Raw genomic sequence first — 20,159 nt, forward strand, 5'->3', positions numbered from 1 at the left:
GATGCCAGCCTGAGGTGTCCTCTGACCTGGGGCCTGGGGCCAGAGGCCCCTGCTGTGGCCTGGCTGTGCAGTGAGTCCGTCCAGGGTTGCACCAAGAGCGGGGTGGACGGTGGTCCCCAGGAGCAGGGTCAAGTCCTGATATCTGGATCTCACTGGACATGGGTCAGGGTGGGGTGGGCCCAGAGCAGGAGGGAGGGGGCAGTGGCTCTCCACTTCCCGGTATCCTACGTGTCCCTGGAGGGTCTACTTCCAGGCAGTGCTGCTGAGGTACAGCCAGTTGGAGTCCGGCTGGGCAGCACAGGACATTGGGGTACAGGTGCCTGGGCTAGGGGTGCTGGGGTGCCCTGGGCTCAGCAGTCAGCACACAGGGTCCCCCCACCCTGGCTCTGGGCTGCCACAAGGACCATGGTGGCGATGACCAGGCTTGCCAGGCCTGGGGCAGTCACGGGTTCCTGGTATGACGAAGGGCCCGCTGCCCCAGGGCCACCATGGCCAGAGGCTCTTTCAGGGGCATCCGAGGGCCAGGCCTGCCCCCTTCCAGCCTGAGGGCAGCGCGCTGCCTCCTTGTGGGCCTTGCCCTGTGTGTGCTCTGGCACCCCCCCCTCCTCACAGACCTGGCTGGACCTGGTCTTCGCCAGTGATTACATCGGGTCAGCCCCGATGTGGGGTCTCTGGGAAGCCCAGCAGCCCCCCTCTGCAGCTCTGCTTTGGGCAGTCAGCCCCATGGTGGCTGCTCAGCACAGCCAGGCTGGGTGGACAAGCAGGGTAGTGGGGTGTGACCCCTTGTGGTTGTGTCCAGGGCTGACCACAGGATTGTTCACGGGGGCGGGGGGGGACCAACACAACCCCTCCACCTCCCCACATCGCAGCATCCCTCCGGGCCCAGCCCCAACAGCACGGGCTAGGGAGCAGTGCTGGTCCTGGAGGCCCCACTCTGGCCTCAGCCAACTCTGGGCCTGGGTGCCAGCCCTGCCCATGGACCCAGCTCTGTGCAACACCCACTGCAGGTGTGGCCGACAGTGCCCAGCGCCAGGGCGGGTGCCCACCCAGATGGTCGGCTCAGGGAGCGCTGTCCTGAGGCTGCCACTCTGGGGTGTGAGCAGGCCTGGAGGACTGGGGTGCGCTGGAGCCCAGGGACCCTCACCCCGCCCAGGCCACCTGGGACCCCCACCCTGCCCAGGCCACCCGGGGCCTATTCTGCCCGAGCCCCCGAGCCCCCCACCCTGACCGAGCCTCCGGGACCTCCACCCCGCCCGAGCCCCGGAGATCCCCCACCCCGCCCAGGCCATCCGGGACCCCCACCCTGACTGAGCCCCGGGACCCCCACTCCACCCCGCCCGGGACCCCCTCCCCGACCGCCCTGGGCGCCTGCGCACGGGCGGAGGGGGGAAGAGGCTGGAACTTAGCGTCCGGGCTCTGGTTTCCGGCCGGCAGGAGCCGAGAGACGCACCGAGCGCGCCCGGACCGCGGCAGACGGACTCGGGTCGCTATGGCAACGCGGCGGGACTGGCCGTGGCCCGGGGCCGGAGTTCCCGGTGAGACGCGGGCGGCTGGTGTGGGGGGCGCGGGCCTTAGGCAGGAGGGTCCCCGCTGGACCTCCGGGGCCTGGACCCCTGGGACTCTGGTCTCCCACTGGGCCCCTGGGGCTGGGGTCCCCGGCAGGCCTGGACCCCTCGGGTGGGGGTCCCCCTCTGGGGTCTGGGTTTGGGCTCCTGCACTCGTGGCTCGTGGAGCCCGGGAGTCCAGTCTGCATGTGTCTGAAGTTGCCGCAGGGTCCAGTTCAAGTTGGGTGTTTTTGTCGGACTGTGAGGGGGAACTCATGCCTTTATTTTTTGTCTGACCTGGCTTAGTTATTTGAAGGATACCTTCTGTCCATTGGTTCACTGCCCACATGGCCATAGCAGCCACACCTGTGTGGGAGCCATGAGCTCCACCTGGGTGGCCCGTCCTCCCCGGCTGGGCTGGGCTGCTCCAGTCCGGTGGCCCCGTCCTCCCCAGTGGGGGACTGGGGTACCCCAGTCCGGTGGCCCATCCCCCCCGGCTGGGCTGGGCTGCTCCAGTCCGGTGGCCCCGTCCTCCCCAGTGGGGAACTGGGGTACCCCAGCCCAGTGGCCCTCACCTGGCCGTGTGGTAACCATCATCAATGGTACCTTGTCGGCAGGTGCCTGTAGGCTGAGTACTTTGTTTCTGATTTTTTTTTCTTTTAAAGATTTATTTTTTGGAAAGGCAGATCAGATTTACAGAGAGAAACAATATACAGAGAGATCTTGTATTTGATGGTTCGCTTCCTAAAAGGCCACAACAAACCTTAAAGCTCTTCCGGGTCACTCCTGTGGGTGCAGGGTCCCCAGGCCTTGGGCGGTCCTTCTCTACTTTCCCAGGCCACAGGCAGGGAGCTGGATGGGAAGTGGGGCAGCCGGGACTTGAACCTGCGCCCATGTGGGATACCAGTGCCATAGGGCAGACTTAGCCTGTGTGCCACGGCCCTGCCAGAGCCCTTCCCTGTTGGGCGCTGGGCCCTGCCCCGACCTGGGAGCCCCAGGTGGAGCTCTGGGCTCCTGGTGGCGTTTGGGTGGAAGGTGTTCTTTGTTGCGTTTCAAATGGATGAAGGCTCTAAGGAAAAGTAGCTGCCCGTGTCACAGCTCCGTTTGTCCTGTGCTGTTAGCGCAGGTGCTGTTTTGGTTTTTAATTTTCTTTTCAATATTATTTATATAACTGAGAGGGATGGACGCCCGTGTGGGGCTCCGGTTGGGGGGGTCCAGGAATGGAGGAAGGTGGTGGGACACGCTTCAGGGGCTTTTCTTTTTCCCTCCCGTGTCTGCTGGGAGGGGAGAGGAGGGGGCCACTCCTTGCTGTCAGACCACCTCAGCACCAGGGAGTGGGGGACGTCCTGTGATGATGCTTGGAGAGCCGATGTGGGGAGTTCCAGGGTGCCACCTGAGTGGTTTGGGGGGTGGGGGACGTCGTGTGATGATGCTTGGAGAGCCGATGTGGGGAGTTCTAGGGTGCCACCTGAGTGGTTTTGAGGGTTCTGAGACGTTGTTGCTCCGGGAATGTTTGCAAGGTCCCAGTCCACCTGAGTGTGGTCACAGGCCCAGGAACGTGCTGCAGAGCTGGCCAGGAGAGTAGTCCAACCTGTCCAACTCTCCACCCTTGACGAGGCAGCAGCCGTGCCCTGCTGGCCCAGAGGAGCTGGCCGCCATGTCCCCCGTGTGCATCTGGACTTGCTGTCCACTGCACAGGCATCAGCAACCGAGGAGGCCCAGTCCTGACACATGTGCTCCGAGGTCGGACCACACAGCCTGTGGTTTTGCCAGCCTTGGTGGAGATGGACACGTGACATGAGGGGTCTCCGGGGTGGAGATGGACGCATGACGTGAGGGGTCTCCAGGGGTTCAGCTGGGGATTGCTGTCCTGTTGCAGTAGGCTCTCTCTCCTTGGGGGAAGCTGGCCGTGGTGGAGATGGACGCGTGACGTGAGGGGTCTCCAGGGTGGAGATGGACGCGTGACGTGAGGGGTCTCCAGGGTGGAGATGGACGCGTGACGTGAGGGGTCTCCAGGGTGGACATGGACGCGTGACGTGAGGGGTCTCCAGGGTGGAGATGGACGCGTGACGTGAGGGGTCTCCAGGGTGGAGATGGACGCGTGACGTGAGGGGTCTCCAGGGTGGAGATGGACGCGTGACGTGAGGGGTCTCCAGGGCTTCAGCTGGGGATTCCTGTCCTGTTGCAGTAGGCTCTGTCTCCTTGGCGGAAGCCGGGCTCTCATCCCCGGCCTCTGGCGCATCTGGAGAGGAGGACCGAGTCGCATTGGAAAAAAGCTCGATGGCTGAGCAGGGTCCTTCGGCCTGTCTGGGTAAGGCTCAGCCGCTGGAGGTGAAGCTAAGGAGGCCGCCAGACCCCCGGCTCCTCTGTGGTCGTGGGCACTGTTACATGGTGACCTCTGGAGAGTATGGCCAGGCCGAGCGCTGAGAGGGCCGTCGCCGTCTCTGGCGGGGGCTCGGGAGCGCCTTGTGCCGGAGCACCCACAGTGGGTTTGGGAAGGAAAGCTGACTTTTCTCCAATTTCTTCAAACCAAACCTGATCAACTGCAGGAGAATCATCCTTTGTAGAGGTGGCTGGTGGCTGAGCCGTGACTGTCCCGTGGTCCTCCAGGGGCTCCTGCAGCTCGGGGTTCCCAGAGAGCTGAGCTGGTGGCTGAGCTGTGACTGTCCCGTGGTCCTCTGGGGGGTCCCCAGAGGCCTGAGCTGGTGGCTGAGCTGTGACTGTCCTGTGGTCCTCCGGGGGCTCCCGCAACTTGGGGTTCCCAGAGGCCTGAGCTGGTGGCTGAGCTGTGACTGTCCCGTGATCCTCCGGGGGCTCCCGCAGCTCGGGGTCCCGGAGGCCTGAGCTGGTGGCTGAGCTGTGACTGTCCCATAGTCCTCCGGGAGCTCCCGCAGCTCGGGGTCCCTGGAGGCCTGTTGGGGTGAAGTTACACCCTCAGTCATGTCCTCTTCTGTTTTAATGGATCCACTGGACAGTGTTGGAGGCTGAGCTTCGTGAGCACCTCTGTGAGGAGCTGTCGCCTCATGGTACCCCGGTGGTGGGGGCTTCTGGTCAGGGGTCTCCGGTGCGGGGGCTTCCTGCTGGCCTGGAGATGGTCGGGGCTCCTCACACGAGGCTTCCTCCTCCTGAGGTACTTGGAGAATGCACGGACACAGCCTCTCCGAGAGCTGTGGGAGGTGGAGCTGGGGCCTCGGGCTGCGCTTGGGAAGCCTGGCCATCCTCTGGGCCTTCAGGCTGGGCTCTGGCCTCGTGCTTGACGGGCAAGCCCTCTCGTGTGTTTGTGTGCTCTGTCACAGCCAGCTGCACAGCAGCAGCCTTAGGAGTCGTGTTGAGCAAATGCTGTTGAGCATTGTGGGAAGCTGAAGGGAAAGGTGTTCCTCCTGTTGCCCTGGAGGCTGAGCTGGGGCTTCCGGCGGGCTGGCAGAAGATTCCGGGAGTCAAAGGCCTCAGCTGGCTGAGCTAACTGCTGCTGCCCTCTGGCAGAAGGCTCTGCACCCACAGAAGGGCCTGGACTGTGAGCTGGGGCCACCTGCTGCCCTGTGGCAAGGCTCTGCACCCACAGAAGGGCCTGGACTGTGAGTTGGGGCCACCTGCTGGCCTCTGGCAGAAGGCTCTGCACCCACAGAAGGGCCTGGACTCTGAGCTGGAGCCTCTTGTGGGATTGAGGGAGGAGGTGCCCCCTCCAGGAACCCCGGAGGCTGAGCTGCAGCTGGCCCAGAGTCGGCTCCAGCGGGGCCGCAGGCGGCACAGCCGTAGGGCTCCTGGCGATGCTGAACGAGGCTGAAGGCAGCAGAGGACGTGGGGCGCTGATCTCATCCTGCTGTAGCTGACGGCCAGCCTCTGCGGCAGCGGAGAGCTGAACCCGAGCCCCCGGCAGCACTGGAGAAGCTGGAAACTCCTTGAGGGGCCGTGGAGCCTGGGCCAGGCCTTCTTTCTGGAGTAACGAGGGCTGGCCCTCCTCAAGAGCCTCTGAGAGGCTGAGCTGGGGCCTCTGGCTGCAGTTCAGATCGTTGTGCTACCCCCAAGGGTCCCAGGAGCTCCCCTGGGTGCTCCTTGAATCCCCGAGGTAAGCTGTCTGGATAGATGTTCTCTCTCAGAAAACGTGTGCCTTGTTCTGGGGTCCCACGGCCAGCTGGGCAAGTGTTCCATGTTGGGCAAGATCCTGCTCTGGGTTGGGAGGTGAAACAAGTTTGGCTGACCTTGAACTCGGACTCCCGAGGGCTGGCGCAAGTCCTGGAAATGGCTGGTGATGCTCACTTTCCCACCGAGTCGGGCCTCGGGCGAACTTCTCATCCCCGTGCAGCTCGTGCGGCTCTGGGGGGCACTCGGGAGCAGGATCGCCCAGTCTCACCGCACACGCTCGGGCAGGGGCCAACACCTGCCAGGGAGCAGAGGAGCCCAGGTCGTCCACGCCGCCGGGGTCTGTTGGTGTGAGCGCACTGGACGGCTCGTGTGGGGCATCATGGGAGTGGGAAGACCAGGACTCAGGGGTCAGCTGGACCAAGCCCTGGGCCCACTCCTCAGGGGTTGCCTGCAGTGGCAACCGTATCAGTTGCCAGGCAAAGAAGAGCCATAGGCTCGTCATTTGGCGGTGTTCGGGCTTTGGGGACCTAGTAAGTCAAACCACCAAGGGACAGGCAACGCACCCTGACCAGGAGCGAAAGCCTTCTGCAGTCCCCGGGCACTGTTCCTTAGTGACCGCGCGTCCTGCCCCGCCCTTCGTTTATGACACCTGCCTGCACACGGCCTCATTGTCTAGCCGGGGAATCCCCCAAGGAACCTCTCCAGGGGTGACCCCAGACTTGACTCGTGCCGCTATGCAGGTCAGGCTCAATCAGCGACACATTGGCGGATGCACCGGTGGGTGCTGTAGACTAGCCTGCCGCAGAGCTGGTCCTCATTGGTCCTCATGCATGGCTGTGTGCTGGGGCCTAGTCACGGCCATCACCGGGGACCCCGCCAGGCCCACCCCAGCCTGTGCTGCAGCCTGGCCCATCCTGTTTCACTTTCGCACAGCTCTTGTACTCACCTGTGGGTGCTGCAGCTTAGCTCATTCTGCCTTGCTCCCAGATCCGGTCCACACATTGCTGACCGGTGCCACCGCCTTGTCCAGCCTGGCCCACCCTCAGCCCTGGCTCGTGTGCTCACCAGTGGGAACTGTAGCCAGCAGTTTTCCTGCTAGGCTTGTTTCCGGCCCCGGAGCCTGTGCTCATCAGGGGGTACCGTGGCCCAGCCTGACGTGGTATATACCCAGTCCTGGCCCTTGGCAGCGGGTGGTGTGGCTCAGCCTAGCTTCCCTACACCCATGCTGGCTCTTGCATGTGCCAGCTGGTGTGGCAGCCTAGATCAGCCTAGCCTGCGCCCACAGATGTAGCCCAAATGCTGGCTGGTGGGCGCTGAAGCCCTGCTTGGGCTGGCCCACCCTCAGTTCAACACTCACGCTCGTCACTGGAAGTCGTGGCTCAGCAAGCGAATCCCCAGAGCTCGCCGCAGCCGTGGGTGTTGGCTGTAGCCCCGTGTCAGCATTCGCAAGCAGGTGCTACAGCCCGACTCAGCCTGACCCCCATCCAGTCTCGGCTCTGTCAGGGTCTCATGAACTGGGTGTTGTGGTCTAGCCCGGTCTGGCCTGCTCACCGACCTGGCTCACTTGTGCCAGTGTGTGTGCCATGGACCGAGCCTGCCTGTGGAAGCCTGGAGCAGGCTCCTGCGTCTGCCTGGTCCAGGCGTGGCTGGTGCAGCCATCTGGGGAGTGACGCTGTGGACAGATCTCCCTCTTTTTCTCTCTGTCACTGTGCCTTTCCAGTAAGTAAAAGTAAGTTTTTAAATGAAAGAGAAAGGCTTGATTCTGGTGTCAGTTGTTGCGCCCAGATAACGTGTTCCTAAGTGCCTATGCCCTGGCTGGCACCTTTATACATTGGAGTTTTAAAAACATTTATTTACTTTGATCAGGAAGTCAGATTTACAGAGAGGAGGAGAGACAGGAAGATCTGTCAGCTGCTTCACTCGTGAAGTTGACCACAACGGCCAGAGCTGAGCCAACCCGAATCCAGGAGCCAGGAGCTCTTCCAGGTCTCCCACGCTGGTGCAGGGTCCCAAGGCTCTGGGCGTCCTCCACTGCTTTCCCAGACCACAGGCAGGGAGCTGGATGGAAAGCGGGGCTGCTGGGGCACGAACTGGTGCCTATGTGGGATCCCGGCGCTTGGGGGCGGAGGATTAGCCTGTTGAGCTTCCACACTGGACCCATAGTTCATCTTTTGTCAGAATTTTGAAAATCTGCAACTGCTTTTCTCGAGGCTTTGTGTATTTCCACCATTAAGCACTAATCGAGTCTTTATTCTGAACATGTTGCTTCTTTATTGGTGCGCTGAATGTAATGGGATCAATTTCCTGCTGCTGCTGAGGGCCAGCTAGTCCTGGTGCCTCTGGGTGCCCGTCCCAGCACGGTGCCTGCTAGTCCTGGTGCCTCTGGGTGCCTCTGGGTGCCCGTCCCAGCACGGTGCCTGCTAGTCCTGGTGCCTCTGGGTGCCTTTGAGTGTCTGTCCCAGCATGGTGCCTGCTAGCCCTGGGTGCCTCTGGGTGCCCGTCCTAGCACGGTGCCTGCTAGTCCTGGGTGCCTCTGGGTGCCCGTCCCAGCATGGTGCATGCTAGCCCTGGGTGCCTCTGGGTGCCCGTCCCAGCACGGTGCCCCTGCTGCAGGCCTGGTCCATCTGCCCCGGGTGCCTCTGGGGGCACCCCAGCACAGTGCCTGCTAGCCCTGGGTGCCCGTCCCAGCACGGTGCCCCTGCCACAGGTCTGGCCCATCTGCCCCGGGTGCTGCCAGTCACTGGGCAGCGGCTCACCTTTCGCTAAGCATGGTGTGAGCTGCGAGAGGTTTTTGGTCCCGTGACCATCTAGGCAGAGATGTCTCAAGCCTTCTCCTGGCTGGAAATGCCTGGCTCTGGGCCTCTGAGGGGACTGGGGTGGCGGCAGGAAGCCTGCGGCCTATCCCGTCGGGGGCTGTGGGGCTGGCCTGTGCCCAGAGCGCCAAGTGTGTGTGGCACCTCTCTGAAAACAAGGAAGCTCATTTACACATGTATTAACAGATCTAGGTGAGAGGTAGGGAATGCCCACCTGCGAGTTAGCCCCGCATGCCTGCATCAGCCAGGGCTGGGTTGGTAGAAGCTGGGAGCCACAACTCAGCCTATGCCACATGGTGCCCAGCAGTGCCCGGCCCAGGTGCCCTGGGGCCAGGTGAGGGCGGCTTAGCCGCTGGACCTGCCCTAGAGCCTGGGTAGGGCTCTGCCCTGATGCCCATGTTCCCTGCCCTCTGTGGAGGCTGGCTCTCACGTGGGGCCTGTGCTGGCCAAGCACCTGAACTAGGCAGGCACAGCCACGGGGTGGAGAGGGGCCGGTCCTGGGCCATGGGCTCTGGCTGGGCCGTTTGTCCATTTACAGAGCTGCCCTGTTAGAGAGCATGGAACCGGAGGGAGAAGCCATGGGCACCGCTCGCCTGGCCTGGCTACCCACTGGCTTCCAGGGTGTCACCTGGCACAAAAGACACACCCGGGAAAGGGCATGGGACAGGGCAGGGCAGGCTGCAAGGGGTAGCAGGGCTGGGCAGGGGGTTGAGAGGGCTGGGGGCAGAGCGGCATCATGGGGCTGGCACAGGACGGCATGCGGCATGGCAAGCCACGCGGGTGCAGGTCCCAAGGCCCTGGGCCTCTTCTGGTCTCCCACGTGGGTGCAGGGTCCCAAGGCCCCTGGCCTCTTCCAGCCTCCCACGCGGGTGCAGTGTCCCGAGGCTCTGGGCCTCTTCCGGTCTCCCATGCAGGTGCAGGGTCCCAAGGCCCTGGGCCTCTTCCAGTCTCCCACGCGGGTGCAGGTCTCAAGGCCCCGGGCCTCTTCCAGTCTCCCACGCGGGTGCAGGTCCCAAAGCTCCGGGCCTCTTCTGGTCTCCCACGCGGGTGCAGGTCCCAAGGCCCCGGGTCTCTTCTGGTCTCCCACGTGGGTGCAGGGTCCCAAGGCCCTGGGCCTCTTCCAGTCTCCCACACGGGTGCAGGTCCCAAAGCTCCGGGCCTCTTCTGGTCTCCCACGTGGGTGTAGGTCTCAAGGCCCCGGGCGTCTTCCAGTCTCCCACGCGGGTGCAGTGTCCCAAGGCTCTGGGCCTGTTCCGGTCTCCGACGCGGGTGCAGGTCCCAAGGCCCCGGGCCTCTTCTGGTCTCCCACGCGGGTGCAGGTCCCAAGGCTCTGGGCCTCTTCTGGTCTCCCACGCGGGTGCAGGTCCCAAGGCCCCGGGCCTCTTCTGGTCTCCCACGCGGGTGCAGGTCCCAAGGCTCTGGGCCTCTTCCAGTCTCCCACGCGGGTGCAGGGTCCCAGGGCTCCGGGCCATCCTCAGCTGCTTTCCCAGGCCACAGGCAGGGAGCTGGATGGGAAGTGGGGCCGCTGGACATGAACTGGCGCCCATGTGGGATCTTGGTGGATACAAGGTGAGGATTTAGTCACCAGGCTGTTGTGTCACACCCCGCCGTTCTGCTACTAGTCTAGCTCCTTGCTGACGTAATAGGGAAGCACTGGCGGATGGCCCCAGTGCCCACGTGGGCTGTCTGGAGTTCCTGGCCCTGGCTTTGGCCTGGCACGGCGCTGGCCGCTTCACTCAGCTGGGGAGTGACCAGTGATGGAAGATCTGTCTCTTGTCACTTTTTAGATCTTCCGTCCACTGGTTTACTCACCAAATAACGTCAACAGCCGGAGCTGGGCTGCCCCAGAGCCAGGAGCCAGGAGCTTCCTCCAGGTTTCCCACAGGGCTTCACGGCCCAAGCGCTTGCTATCTGCTCCCTGCTTTACCAGTCTGCGAGCAGGAGGCTGGGTCAGAAGTGGGGCAGTGGGGACAATAAGTGGCGCCGTATGGGATGCTGGTGCTGTAAGTGGTGGCTTTGCCCACTGTGCCACTGTGTCTCCCAGAAAGAAGCCTTCAGAGATAAGACCCACTTGGCAGCAGCACACACATTGCAACCGAGGCCCCGCAGGCCTGGAGCTGTCATCTTGGGCAGGTTGGCATCCCGTGTGCAGTCCGGCTGCCCCACTTCCTGCCGGAACAGCTGGGAGGCCGCTGAGGTGGCTTTGCACCCGTCCAAGGGAGACCCAGATGGAGCTCCTGGCCCCGACCTGGTCCAGAGCATCAGTGGGCTCTCTGTCCTGTCTCTGCCTCTCATGGAAATAAAAACCATCAGCACCCAGTCTCCATTCACTCCTCAGTACCTTTGTAGGGGCTGCGGCGGCTCTGGGGGCCTGCCTGTGCAGTCCCTGGCCACGGAGGTGGCTCTGGGGGCCTGCCTGCGCAGCCCCTGGCCACAGTGGTGGCTCTGGGGGCCTGCCTGCACAGCCCCTGGTCGCAGTAGTGATTCTAGGGGGGCCTGCCTGCGCAGCCCCTGGCCACGGGGGCGGCTCTGGGGGCCTGCCTGCGCAGTCCCTGGCTGGACGGTTCCCAGCCCCAGGGTCTCAGGTCTAGTGGCCTCTTTGGCAGGTAGAGACCAGGCCAAAGGCGTCTGGGTACTTGCTGGACAGTCGTTGGTGCTGTCAGCTCCAGTGATGAGAATACTGGACTCGTGGACTCTGGGATGGCTGTTCATTTCATTTTCCTAACAGTTTATCAGTGATTCAAGTAAAACTCAGGAAACCCTTCCTGGGTGGAGAGCCTCCCAGGGGCCTGCCCTGCCCTGGGAGGGGCCCTGCTCAGCCTGCAGCTGCCCCGGCCCAGGCCGTGCACTGCATTGCGTGGCACCACCCCTCTTCCCCTGTGTGTGTGAGGGCGTGGGCGGAGGGACGCAGAGCCCTGGGGCCCACCCCAGCTGCCTCGGGGCTCTGGCTCTCCCCAGTTCCTGGATCCCTGACTCACTCCCGTGCTACCTTCTCTCATCCACAGCTCCCACGATGGTGCAGCTGAGCTCGGAGTCAGCCCTGAACGAGCTACTCTCCTCCAAGGAGGAGGAGTGGCGGGCCCAGCACTCGCTGCTGCAGGAGGCAGCCGTGCGGGAGGCCCAGGGCCGGCTGCAGGAAGCACAGGACCAGCTCCAGCACCTGCAGGAGGACTTCCTCTACAACCTGCAGGTGCTGGCGGAGCGGGACAGCGAGCTGGAGCACTACGACGCAGCCTTCGCCGAGGCCAGAGGCCGGGAGGAGGCCAGGCAGGCAGAGGCGAGCGAGCTCAGGGTAGAGGTGGCCAAGCTGAGGCAGGCGCTGGCCGCGGAGGCCCGGCAGAGGGAGGAGCTGCAGCGGCGGCAGCAGCTGCTGCAGCAGGAGCACCGCCTTGAGCTGGAGCGTGCGTACAGGTGAGGCTGCGGGCCAGGCAGGCGGCACAGTGTGCAGCCCAGGATGGGACGGGCAACTGGGTGGTCGTGGCACGGAGCCCAGGCCGAGCCAGACAGCCATGGTGTGGAGCCCGTGACAGGCCGGGTGGCCATGGAGCCCACGATGGGCTGGGCGGTTGGGTGGTCGTGGCATGGAGTCCGTGCTGTGGAGCCCTGTGAGGGTTGCACGCTCTGATGAGAGTCTGTCTCCGATAAGCCAGTCAGGTGAAGGGTCTGAGGGGCCCACCACTGCCAAGTCCCACCTGGGCCTGCAGCCTGCCTCCCAACGCCGGGGCCTCGGCGCAGCACACCTTGGAAGGGCTGCCTGTGCTCTGTTCCCCAGGGCCCAGGATGCCCTGTCCACAGAGCAGTGTGACATGTCCAGCCGGCAGAGGCTTTGTGAAGCAGGTCACGTGCAGGGGAAGGCTGTGTCCTTGGACCCGTGGCTGCTCTGACTGACCCACAGGGCCGGCCCCAACTCCTGGGTCCGACCGCACAAGGGGGCTGCTTGAAGTGGGCCGGCCAGTGGTGCTGCGTGGTGTCACAGTTCACACCAGGGCTGGGGACGCTGTAGCTGGAGGTCTGCATCCATGCTGACTGCCCCGGGTGCTCGCCGACCCTCAGGAAGGTCCCCACCGCCCCGGCCGACACAGCAGAGGCCGGAGTATCCCCCTGTACATGTGCCATTCTTCCTTGAGAGCACTTAGAGCAGCTTTTTAAAATGTTCATGCGGCTGGCGCTATGCACTGCAGGCTAAGCCTCCGTCTGTGGCGCCAGCATCCCCTGAGCACGCCAGTTCATGTCCTGGCTGCTCCACTTCTCACTCAGCTCCCTCTTATGACCTGGGAGAATAGTGGGAACGGTCCAAGTTCTTTGGCCCCTGTGCCTCTGTGGGTGCCCTGGAGGAAGCTCCCCGCTCCTGGCTTTGGACCAGCCTCGTTCTGGGGAGTGAGCTACATGTGAAAGGTTCTCTGGCTTCCAAAGAAAAGTAAGGTTTTTTCCTTAGTGTCTTCTCAAGTCTTTTGCCTTTTTTTCCTCAGGTTCAGGGTGCTTTCAGCTGTGTTGGTGTTAACTAAAGCTGCCTGATGGGGGTGTCTGAGCGCTCAGTTTGGAGCTACACAGCTAAAGAGCAGGTGGCCCCGTTAGTCTGACATCAGGTGCCAGGCATGTGAGGACTGCCATGCCAGACCCAGCCAGTGCGGCCCCGGTAACCAGTTCCGCAGGCCAGCGCTGTGGGGCCGTGGCTCGCACTGCTATGGTCGGTGCCAGCATCCCATGGCAGAACTCCGGTCCGATCCTGTTGAAAAGGCAGCAGAAGATGGCGTCCTGGCTACACTACAACGCCGGCCCAAATGCAATAAATTCAAATACAGAAACAGAGGAGGGCTCAGTGTCTGCCTGGTCCCACAAACATTCTTGGTGCAGCAGCGTTCACGGCGCAGGAGCATTCACTTTGCAGGCCCGTTCACGGTGCAGGAGTGTTCACGGTGCAGGAGTGTTCACGGCGCAGGGGTGTTCACGGCGCAGGAGCGTGTTCACGGTGCAGGAGTGTTCACGGTGCAAGTGTGTTCACGGCGCAGGAGCGTTCACGGCGCAGGGGCGTTCACGGTGCAGGCGCGTTCACGGCGCAGGAGTGTTCACGGTGCAGGCACGTTCACGGTGCAGGAGTGTTCACGGTGCAGGAGTGTTCACGGCGCAGGAGTGTTCACGGCGCAGGGGTGTTCACGGTGCAGGCGCGTTCACGGCGCAGGGGTGTTCACGGTGCAGGCGCGTTCACGGCGCAGGAGTGTTCATGGTGCAGGGGTGTTCACGGTGCAGGCCTGTTCACGGTGCAGGGGTGTTCACGTGCAGGCCTGTTCTCAGTGCAGGAGTGTTCACGGCGCAGGGGTGTTCACGGTACAAGTGTGTTCATGGTGCAGGCCCATTCACGGTGCAGGAGTGTTCACGGCGCAGGCCCGTTCACGGTTCAGGAGTGTTCACGGCGCAGGAGTGTTCACGGTTCAGGAGTGTTCACGGCGCAGGCGCGTTCACGGTGCAGGAGTGTTCACGGTGCAGGCCCGTTCACGGTTCAGGAGTGTTCACGGCGCAGGCGCGTTCACGGCGCAGGCGCCTCCCGGTCAGCATTTGGTAATGCAGCTATGTCGTAGCTCCGCTTCTCTCTTGGCTTTGGGTCTGACAGACTAGGTGCCATTGAGCCGATGCTCTGCCCATGCCTTTCTGTGTGCAGCATCTGTTCTGTCTTCGGCCTGGCCGCTGCCGTTGGCTTTCTCCTGTTTGCAGAGGATGGCTGGCCCTCAGGGCACTTGTTTGTTTTGTTTTTAGGGCACCTGTTTTTGACTGAGGTTTCCTGTTTTCCCCGAGTTGTGTTGAGTTGCTCGGTGGAAGAATTGTTGGGGGTGGTGTGTGGAGCAGGGGCTGAGCTGGCCCTTGGAGCGCCTGCAGCCAGCAGCACAGTGCTGCTTCCTGGCCTGGCAGCGCTGCAGCTGCCGCAGCTCCCAGGCACCGTGGTGGGGATCGGACGGAGTCGCTGCTTCCTGGCCTGGCTGGCCTGGGTGGCTGTGTGCAGCGCAAACCGGCCGCCACCAGATCGTGTGCGCTCGCACTCTGCCGGTCAAGTGGGAACGAATACTTGGTTAGGACACATTACGAGGATGGCCCTGTCCCTAACTCACTTCAGCCTTTTGTGCTTTCTCATGTAAGTGCACATTCTGGCTCTTGGTGTGGAAAGTGACTTTTTATTTTTAAAAGGTTTTGTTTTATATTGTTGTTGTTGTTATTCTCCATTTGAAATACCAAAGAAATGGAAACAGAGAGAGACAAGGAGAGAGCAAGCTTGCTCATTAGCCACGTCACTCTCAGATGCCCGGTCCCCTGAGCCGTCGCGCGCTACCTGTCTGGGTGGCCTGCAGCAAGACACTGGGTCGGAGGCGTAGGCACTGGGGCGCCCACCGGCACTGGGTGATGGCTTGCCAACGGCTGTCGGTCTGCTGGGACACTTTACCCATCTCCGCGTGGGTCAGAGAGGCAGATGGAGGGAGGGAGATCTTCCATCTGCCAGTTCACTTCCCAGATGGCACTGGGCCTGGCCAAATCCAGGAACACAGGACTGCAGCCGGGTCTCCTTGTGGGTGCAGGGTCCTAAGGTCAGGGCCATCCTCTCCTGTTTTCCCAGGCCACAGGCAGGGAGCTGGATGGGAAGCCGGGCTGCCGGGATTAGAACTAGCGCCCCTATGGGATCCCAATGCATTCAAGGTGAGGACTTTAGCCGTTAGGCTACGGCACTGGGCCCGTGGCTTTTCTTAATGCCCTGTTTGTCACCGTAGTGATAAAAATGGGGAGATTGAGCGTCAGCGGGAGCACTATGAACATCTCAAGTGGAAACTGGAGCAAAAACTGGAAGAACTCGACGGGGAGCTGGCCCTGCAGAGGCAGGTACGGTGCCGGGGGCCCGGGCCAGGCTGCCCGCATACACAGGGAGCTGCATGCTGTCCTTGCCGCTCGGGCCTCAGGGCTGACCCCAGCAGCTCCCAGGCTGACATCTCGGAGCCTGCCCAGCCGTGCTCCCTCCATGGCCCGTGTTGGCAGGTGCCCGAGACCTGCGCTGGGATTTGCTCCAGAGAGGTGCAGGAAGCAGGACTCACGTGGTTGTCCTGCAGTTGCTCTTGTGATGCAGTGTCCCTGGCATTGCCCTGCGGATGCACAGCCCAGGATCAGGGGCCTGGTCCCTCTCAGGCTGGGGTGGCTAGCCAAGGCCCCCGCCAAGGCCCCCGCCAAGACCACCTGGGTCACAAAGCTTCCTCTATGTCCTGCAGGGGCTCCACGAGGGCCCCGGGCTTTGGGGGCCTAGGCACTTGCCCACCAGCTGCCTGCCAGACTGTGGGTCTTCATGGAGGCATGGGTGTTTTGTCTGGGGCAGAAAACACTCAATGCTTAAGGTTGCTGTGCGGCCAGAAGCCAGGGTGGCGTTTACCCCACATGGGGCTGGGGGAGGCTGGGTGCTGGGGTGTCCGCTGTGAGGACCAGGCAACAGGTGGGTGCTGGGGTGTCACTGTGAGCACCAGGCAGCAGGTACAGGGGGAGGCTGGGTGCTGGGATGTCGCTGTGAGGACCTGGAGGCAGGTGTCAAGGATGACGATGTGGCAGTCTGAGGTTTAGCCGGAATGAGGAAGTACAGGACGAGATGGGACGAAGCGATGCAGGGAGGCTGTAGGAGCGTCTCAGGAGGCGTGCAGTGGGATAGCAGGCCTGGCCTGAGGGCTGAGCCAGGAGCCTGGCCGAGGGTGCAGACCCCGGGGGATGGTGCAGGTCGGCCTGGGAGGCCAGCGAGGTGGGCACTGGGCAGGCAGCTGGCGCAGTCGTGGCCAGTGTCCGTTCCTGGGCTGGGACTTGGTTGTCCTGGTGTGAGTCTCCCGCCCCTAGCGGCCGCCTGCAGAAGCGCGCTCGTGGCAGGTCCGCACAGTATGGAATGTGTGAGGCGCTGGGAGTGGCTCCGTGTTCCGATCCTGAGTCCATCCGGGTGCTTGTGGGACCTCCAGCTTTCTATTTTCTGCTCAACATACTCAACAAGTGAAGGGTATACTGCACTGTACTCCTGCAGTTTCTCTGGGGCTTCTGTTGGACCAGGGAGTCAGGCCTGGGGTGGAGGCTCCCTGAGGCCTGAGATCAGCTGCTCACAGAGCCCACGGAGTGCAAGGACATAGTGCAGGGGAGGCCACGGGCTAAGGTGGGCAATCGTTGGACAGGCCAGCGTCTGAGGTGGCCACAGGACAGGTCGGGGTCTGAGGTGGCCACAGGACAGGCCGGCGTCTGAGGTGGCCACAGGACAGGCCGGCGTCTGAGGTGGCCACAGGACAGGCCGGGGTCTGAGGTGGCCACAGGACAGGCCGGCGTCTGAGGTGGCCACAGGACAGGCCGGCGTCTGAGGTGGCCACAGGACAGGCCGGGGCCTGAGGTGGCCACAGGACAGATGGGCGTCTGAGGTGGCCGCAGGACAGATGGGCGTCTGAGGTGGCCACAGGACAGATGGGCGTCTGAGGTGGCCACAGGACAGGCCGGCGTCTGAGGTGGCCACAGGACAGATGGGCGTCTGAGGTGGGCGGCCGTAGGACAGTCCGAGGCCTGCTACCCTCTGTGCTGTGGCGGGACTGGAGTGCACCCTTGCTTTGCACCCATGGGTGTGGCTTCACCTCAGAATGGTAGCCTTGGCTGAGTGTGTCGCAAGGCCTGAAGGCCCTTCGTGCTGTGGCACAGGGAGACAGCCGTGGTGGAGCCGGCAGAGCCCGAGGCCCGCGTCGCCCCGCATTGCACAGTCCGGCTTCTCCCCCTCGTGCGGCTGAAGCTGGGCACGGCACATCCTTGCCTGGCACTGCCCCCTGCCCACGGCCTGCAGGGGCCTTTGCCCGGCAGCCCTCCTCACCGCCCGCCCTTTCTGCTCCAGGAGCTGCTGCTGGACTTTGAATCTGAGCTGCAGAAGAGAGAGCGCGCCTTCCAGCAGCAGGCCGAGGACATGGGCCGCGTGCTCCTGTCCCATGAGCTCAAGGTACCCGGGGCCACCCCGTCCCGGGGCTCCAGGTACCTGGCGGCCGTGGCTCTTCCATCCACGGGGCAGGAGCCCCGCTTGCACAGTCATCCGTGGAGGCCGTGGTCACTGAGCTCAGGCCGTGCAGGCTAGGGCTAAGTGAGCCCACAGCCTGGCACTGCCTGTGGCAGGCCCCTGTCCTCCCGAGGAGCCTGCCTGGGGGCTGCTGTCCTGCTCCGGGCACTCAGGCCACAGCAGGTAGCTGCGGCAGAGCTGGCCCTGTAGTCTTGCCCACCATGCCAGCCTTTGGGGCCACTGAGGGAGCACAGTGGATTTGCATGCTGGTGTGGCCCTGCTGCCCAGGCCCAGGCTCAGGCCCTGCCCACGGCCTCCTGACCCGCAGCGGGAGGCTTCACAATGCCGGCGGGCAGTGGTACCCGGTCTGAGTGGCTAGGTTCCTGGCCAGGGAACCCCCCAGTCTCTCTCTTTTTGTTTTGAAGTTTTAATTTTGTTTTTGATAATTTTTTTTAAGATTTATTTTTATTACAAAGTCAGATATACAGAGAGGAGAGACAGAGAGGAAGATCTTCCGTCCGATGATTCACTCCCCAAGTGAGCCACAACGGCCGGTGTGCGCCGATCTGAAGCCGGGAACCTGGAACCTCTTCCAGGTCTCCCATGCGGGTGCAGGGTCCCAAGGCTTTGGGCCGTCCTTGACTGCTTTCCCAGGCCACAAGCAGGGAGCTGGATGGGAAGTGGAGCTGCCGGGATTAGAACCGGCGCCCATGTGGGATCCCGGGGTGTTCAAGGCGAGGACTTTAGCCGCAAGGCCACGCCTTCGGGCCCCTTTGATAACTTTTTACATATTTGATCAGGGTGCAAAGGGTCAAGGGCTAGAGGAAAGTAGGTGAGACCATCAATTTTACATTCTCTTCTTTGATTACTGCATCTGGCGGAGGGGAAAGACAAAGGAGGAGCCCCACCCAGCCTCCCACCCATCCCTGGGTGCCCAGTGTGGGCATGCTCCGAGGGCACCGCTCGAGTGGCTTCGATGGTTCAGCAGTTCTGTGTTGCTGCCAGTCTCTCCAGATTGCACCGGCTGACATGGTCCACCTGAGTCCCGTTTGCCCAGTTTTTCACTGAAACATATGGCGGGGGCAGTTGATTTGTTCCGTCCTCTGTTGTGGTACCAGGTGTCCTGTGCAGGCCCCAGGGGACTGCCACATCCCCCACGTGCACCTGGCTGTGCTGTCCACTGCTCCGTCTGAGCCACTGCGGAGCCGAGCCCTGACACACACTCCACGTCAGACCATGGAACCTGCAGTTCTCTCCATGTTGGGGTCCTCAGTCCAGCGGTTCAGTTGCTCCCCAGTCTCTTACAAGCAACACCAGTGTTCCCGGCAGGCAGTGCGACCCCTGCCCACTAACCCCTTCTCCTGTGGCAAACCTAGGCTCCTGCCCCGTCCCCTCTGCTGCTGTGAGCCTGGCTCCCACCCTGCAGGCCTGCCTGGCTGGGCCTCATCCCGGCACATGGCACCCACTCCTCCTGCACCCTAAGCCCAGCTCAGGGCAGCTCGGCGGTGAGCCCAGCCCTTTCTCTGCTCTGTGCATGGCACCTCAGAACTCAGCATCTTCCCAGGGCAAGCAGGTTTGCCCTCAGGCCTCGTTGCGGGTCGGGCCTCGTGCCAGGCTGCCTGGGGCTGCACTCCTGCTGCCAGCTCTGTTATCTTTGCTTGCTCAGGAGCTCCAGGTTCTTAAAGATTGATTGATTTTTGAAAGAGAAGGAGGAGGAGAGGAGGAGAGAGCTTCCTCCCCCACTGGCTTGCTGCCTTGACAGCCAACCCTGGCACGGGCTGAAGCCAGGGCCTGTCATGGAGCAGCCGGGACTTGAACCAGAGCCCATATAGGGTTGCAGGCAGAGGCTTAAGCCGCTGCTCATGACGCCAGCCCTTGAACCCTTATTGCATCTCATTAACCCCATTTCTACCTCTGTAACCCTGGAAGGTCAAACTACTGAGCAGGGAGCTTGAGGCGCTGACGGAGGCGGGGGCCAAGGCCTCAGAGTGTCTGCAGAGAGCCGAGGCCGCCAGCGCCAGCCTGGAGAGCCAGCTGCAGGCCCGCACCTGGGAGCTGCGGGACCTAGAGGCCGTGAAGGATGCCCGGTGCGTGGCTCTGCATGCTGCCGTGCCTTCCCCGCGTCGACCCAGGGCTCCCTGCCTGGTCCCTCATCTGCCTCTCCTTTAGGATAAAGGACCTGGAAGACAGACTGCGCTCCATGCAGCTGAGTAGGACGGAGGAGGAGGGCGTGTTCAAGAGGAAGTGGGTGTCACTGCCATCCTCTGTGGCCCGGGGCTGTGGGGGTCCCGGGGGGCCGGGAGCAGAGCTGTGCAGGTGTGGGGGTGCAGGGGCCGGGAGCAGAGCCGCGGGGCTGTGGGGGTCCCAGGGGCCAGAGCAGAGCTGTGGGGCTGTGGGGGTGCAGGGGCCGGGAGCAGAGCCGCGGGGCTGTGGGGGTCCCGGGGGCCTGAGCAGAGCCGCGGGGCTGTGGGGGTCCCAGGGGCCAGAGCAGAGCTGCGGGGCTGTGGGGGTGCAGGGGCCGGGAGCAGAGCCGCGGGGCTGTGAGGGTCCCGGGGGCCTGAGCAGAGCCGCGGGGCTGTGGGGGTCCCAGGGGCCAGAGCAGAGCTGCGGGGCTGTGGGGGTGCAGGGGCCGGGAGCAGAGCCGCAGGGCTGTGGGGGTCCCGGGGGCCGGGAGCAGAGCCGCGGGGCTGTGGGGGT

The 20,159-nt window shown here is 63.2% G+C and overlaps 1 protein-coding gene across 3 annotated transcripts in view; it reads left to right on the forward strand.

The window, feature by feature from the left end:
• Positions 1-1,462: 1,462 nt before the first annotated feature.
• The window catches only part of CCDC57 (coiled-coil domain containing 57), a 61,277-nt gene continuing 42,580 nt past the window's right edge, over positions 1,463-20,159 (forward strand). For all 3 annotated transcript variants that reach the window (XM_058675614.1, XM_058675616.1, XM_058675617.1), the window contains exons 1-6: positions 1,463-1,535; positions 11,446-11,851; positions 15,193-15,301; positions 17,307-17,408; positions 19,392-19,549; positions 19,632-19,706. In XM_058675614.1, coding sequence (XP_058531597.1) covers positions 1,490-1,535; positions 11,446-11,851; positions 15,193-15,301; positions 17,307-17,408; positions 19,392-19,549; positions 19,632-19,706 — 896 coding nt within the window. In that variant the 5' untranslated portion in view covers positions 1,463-1,489. The remainder of the gene's footprint in view (positions 1,536-11,445; positions 11,852-15,192; positions 15,302-17,306; positions 17,409-19,391; positions 19,550-19,631; positions 19,707-20,159) is intronic.

The sequence above is a fragment of the Ochotona princeps genome, chromosome 17 (assembly GCF_030435755.1).
Source record: "Ochotona princeps isolate mOchPri1 chromosome 17, mOchPri1.hap1, whole genome shotgun sequence".
NCBI classification, from domain to species: domain Eukaryota; kingdom Metazoa; phylum Chordata; class Mammalia; order Lagomorpha; family Ochotonidae; genus Ochotona; species Ochotona princeps.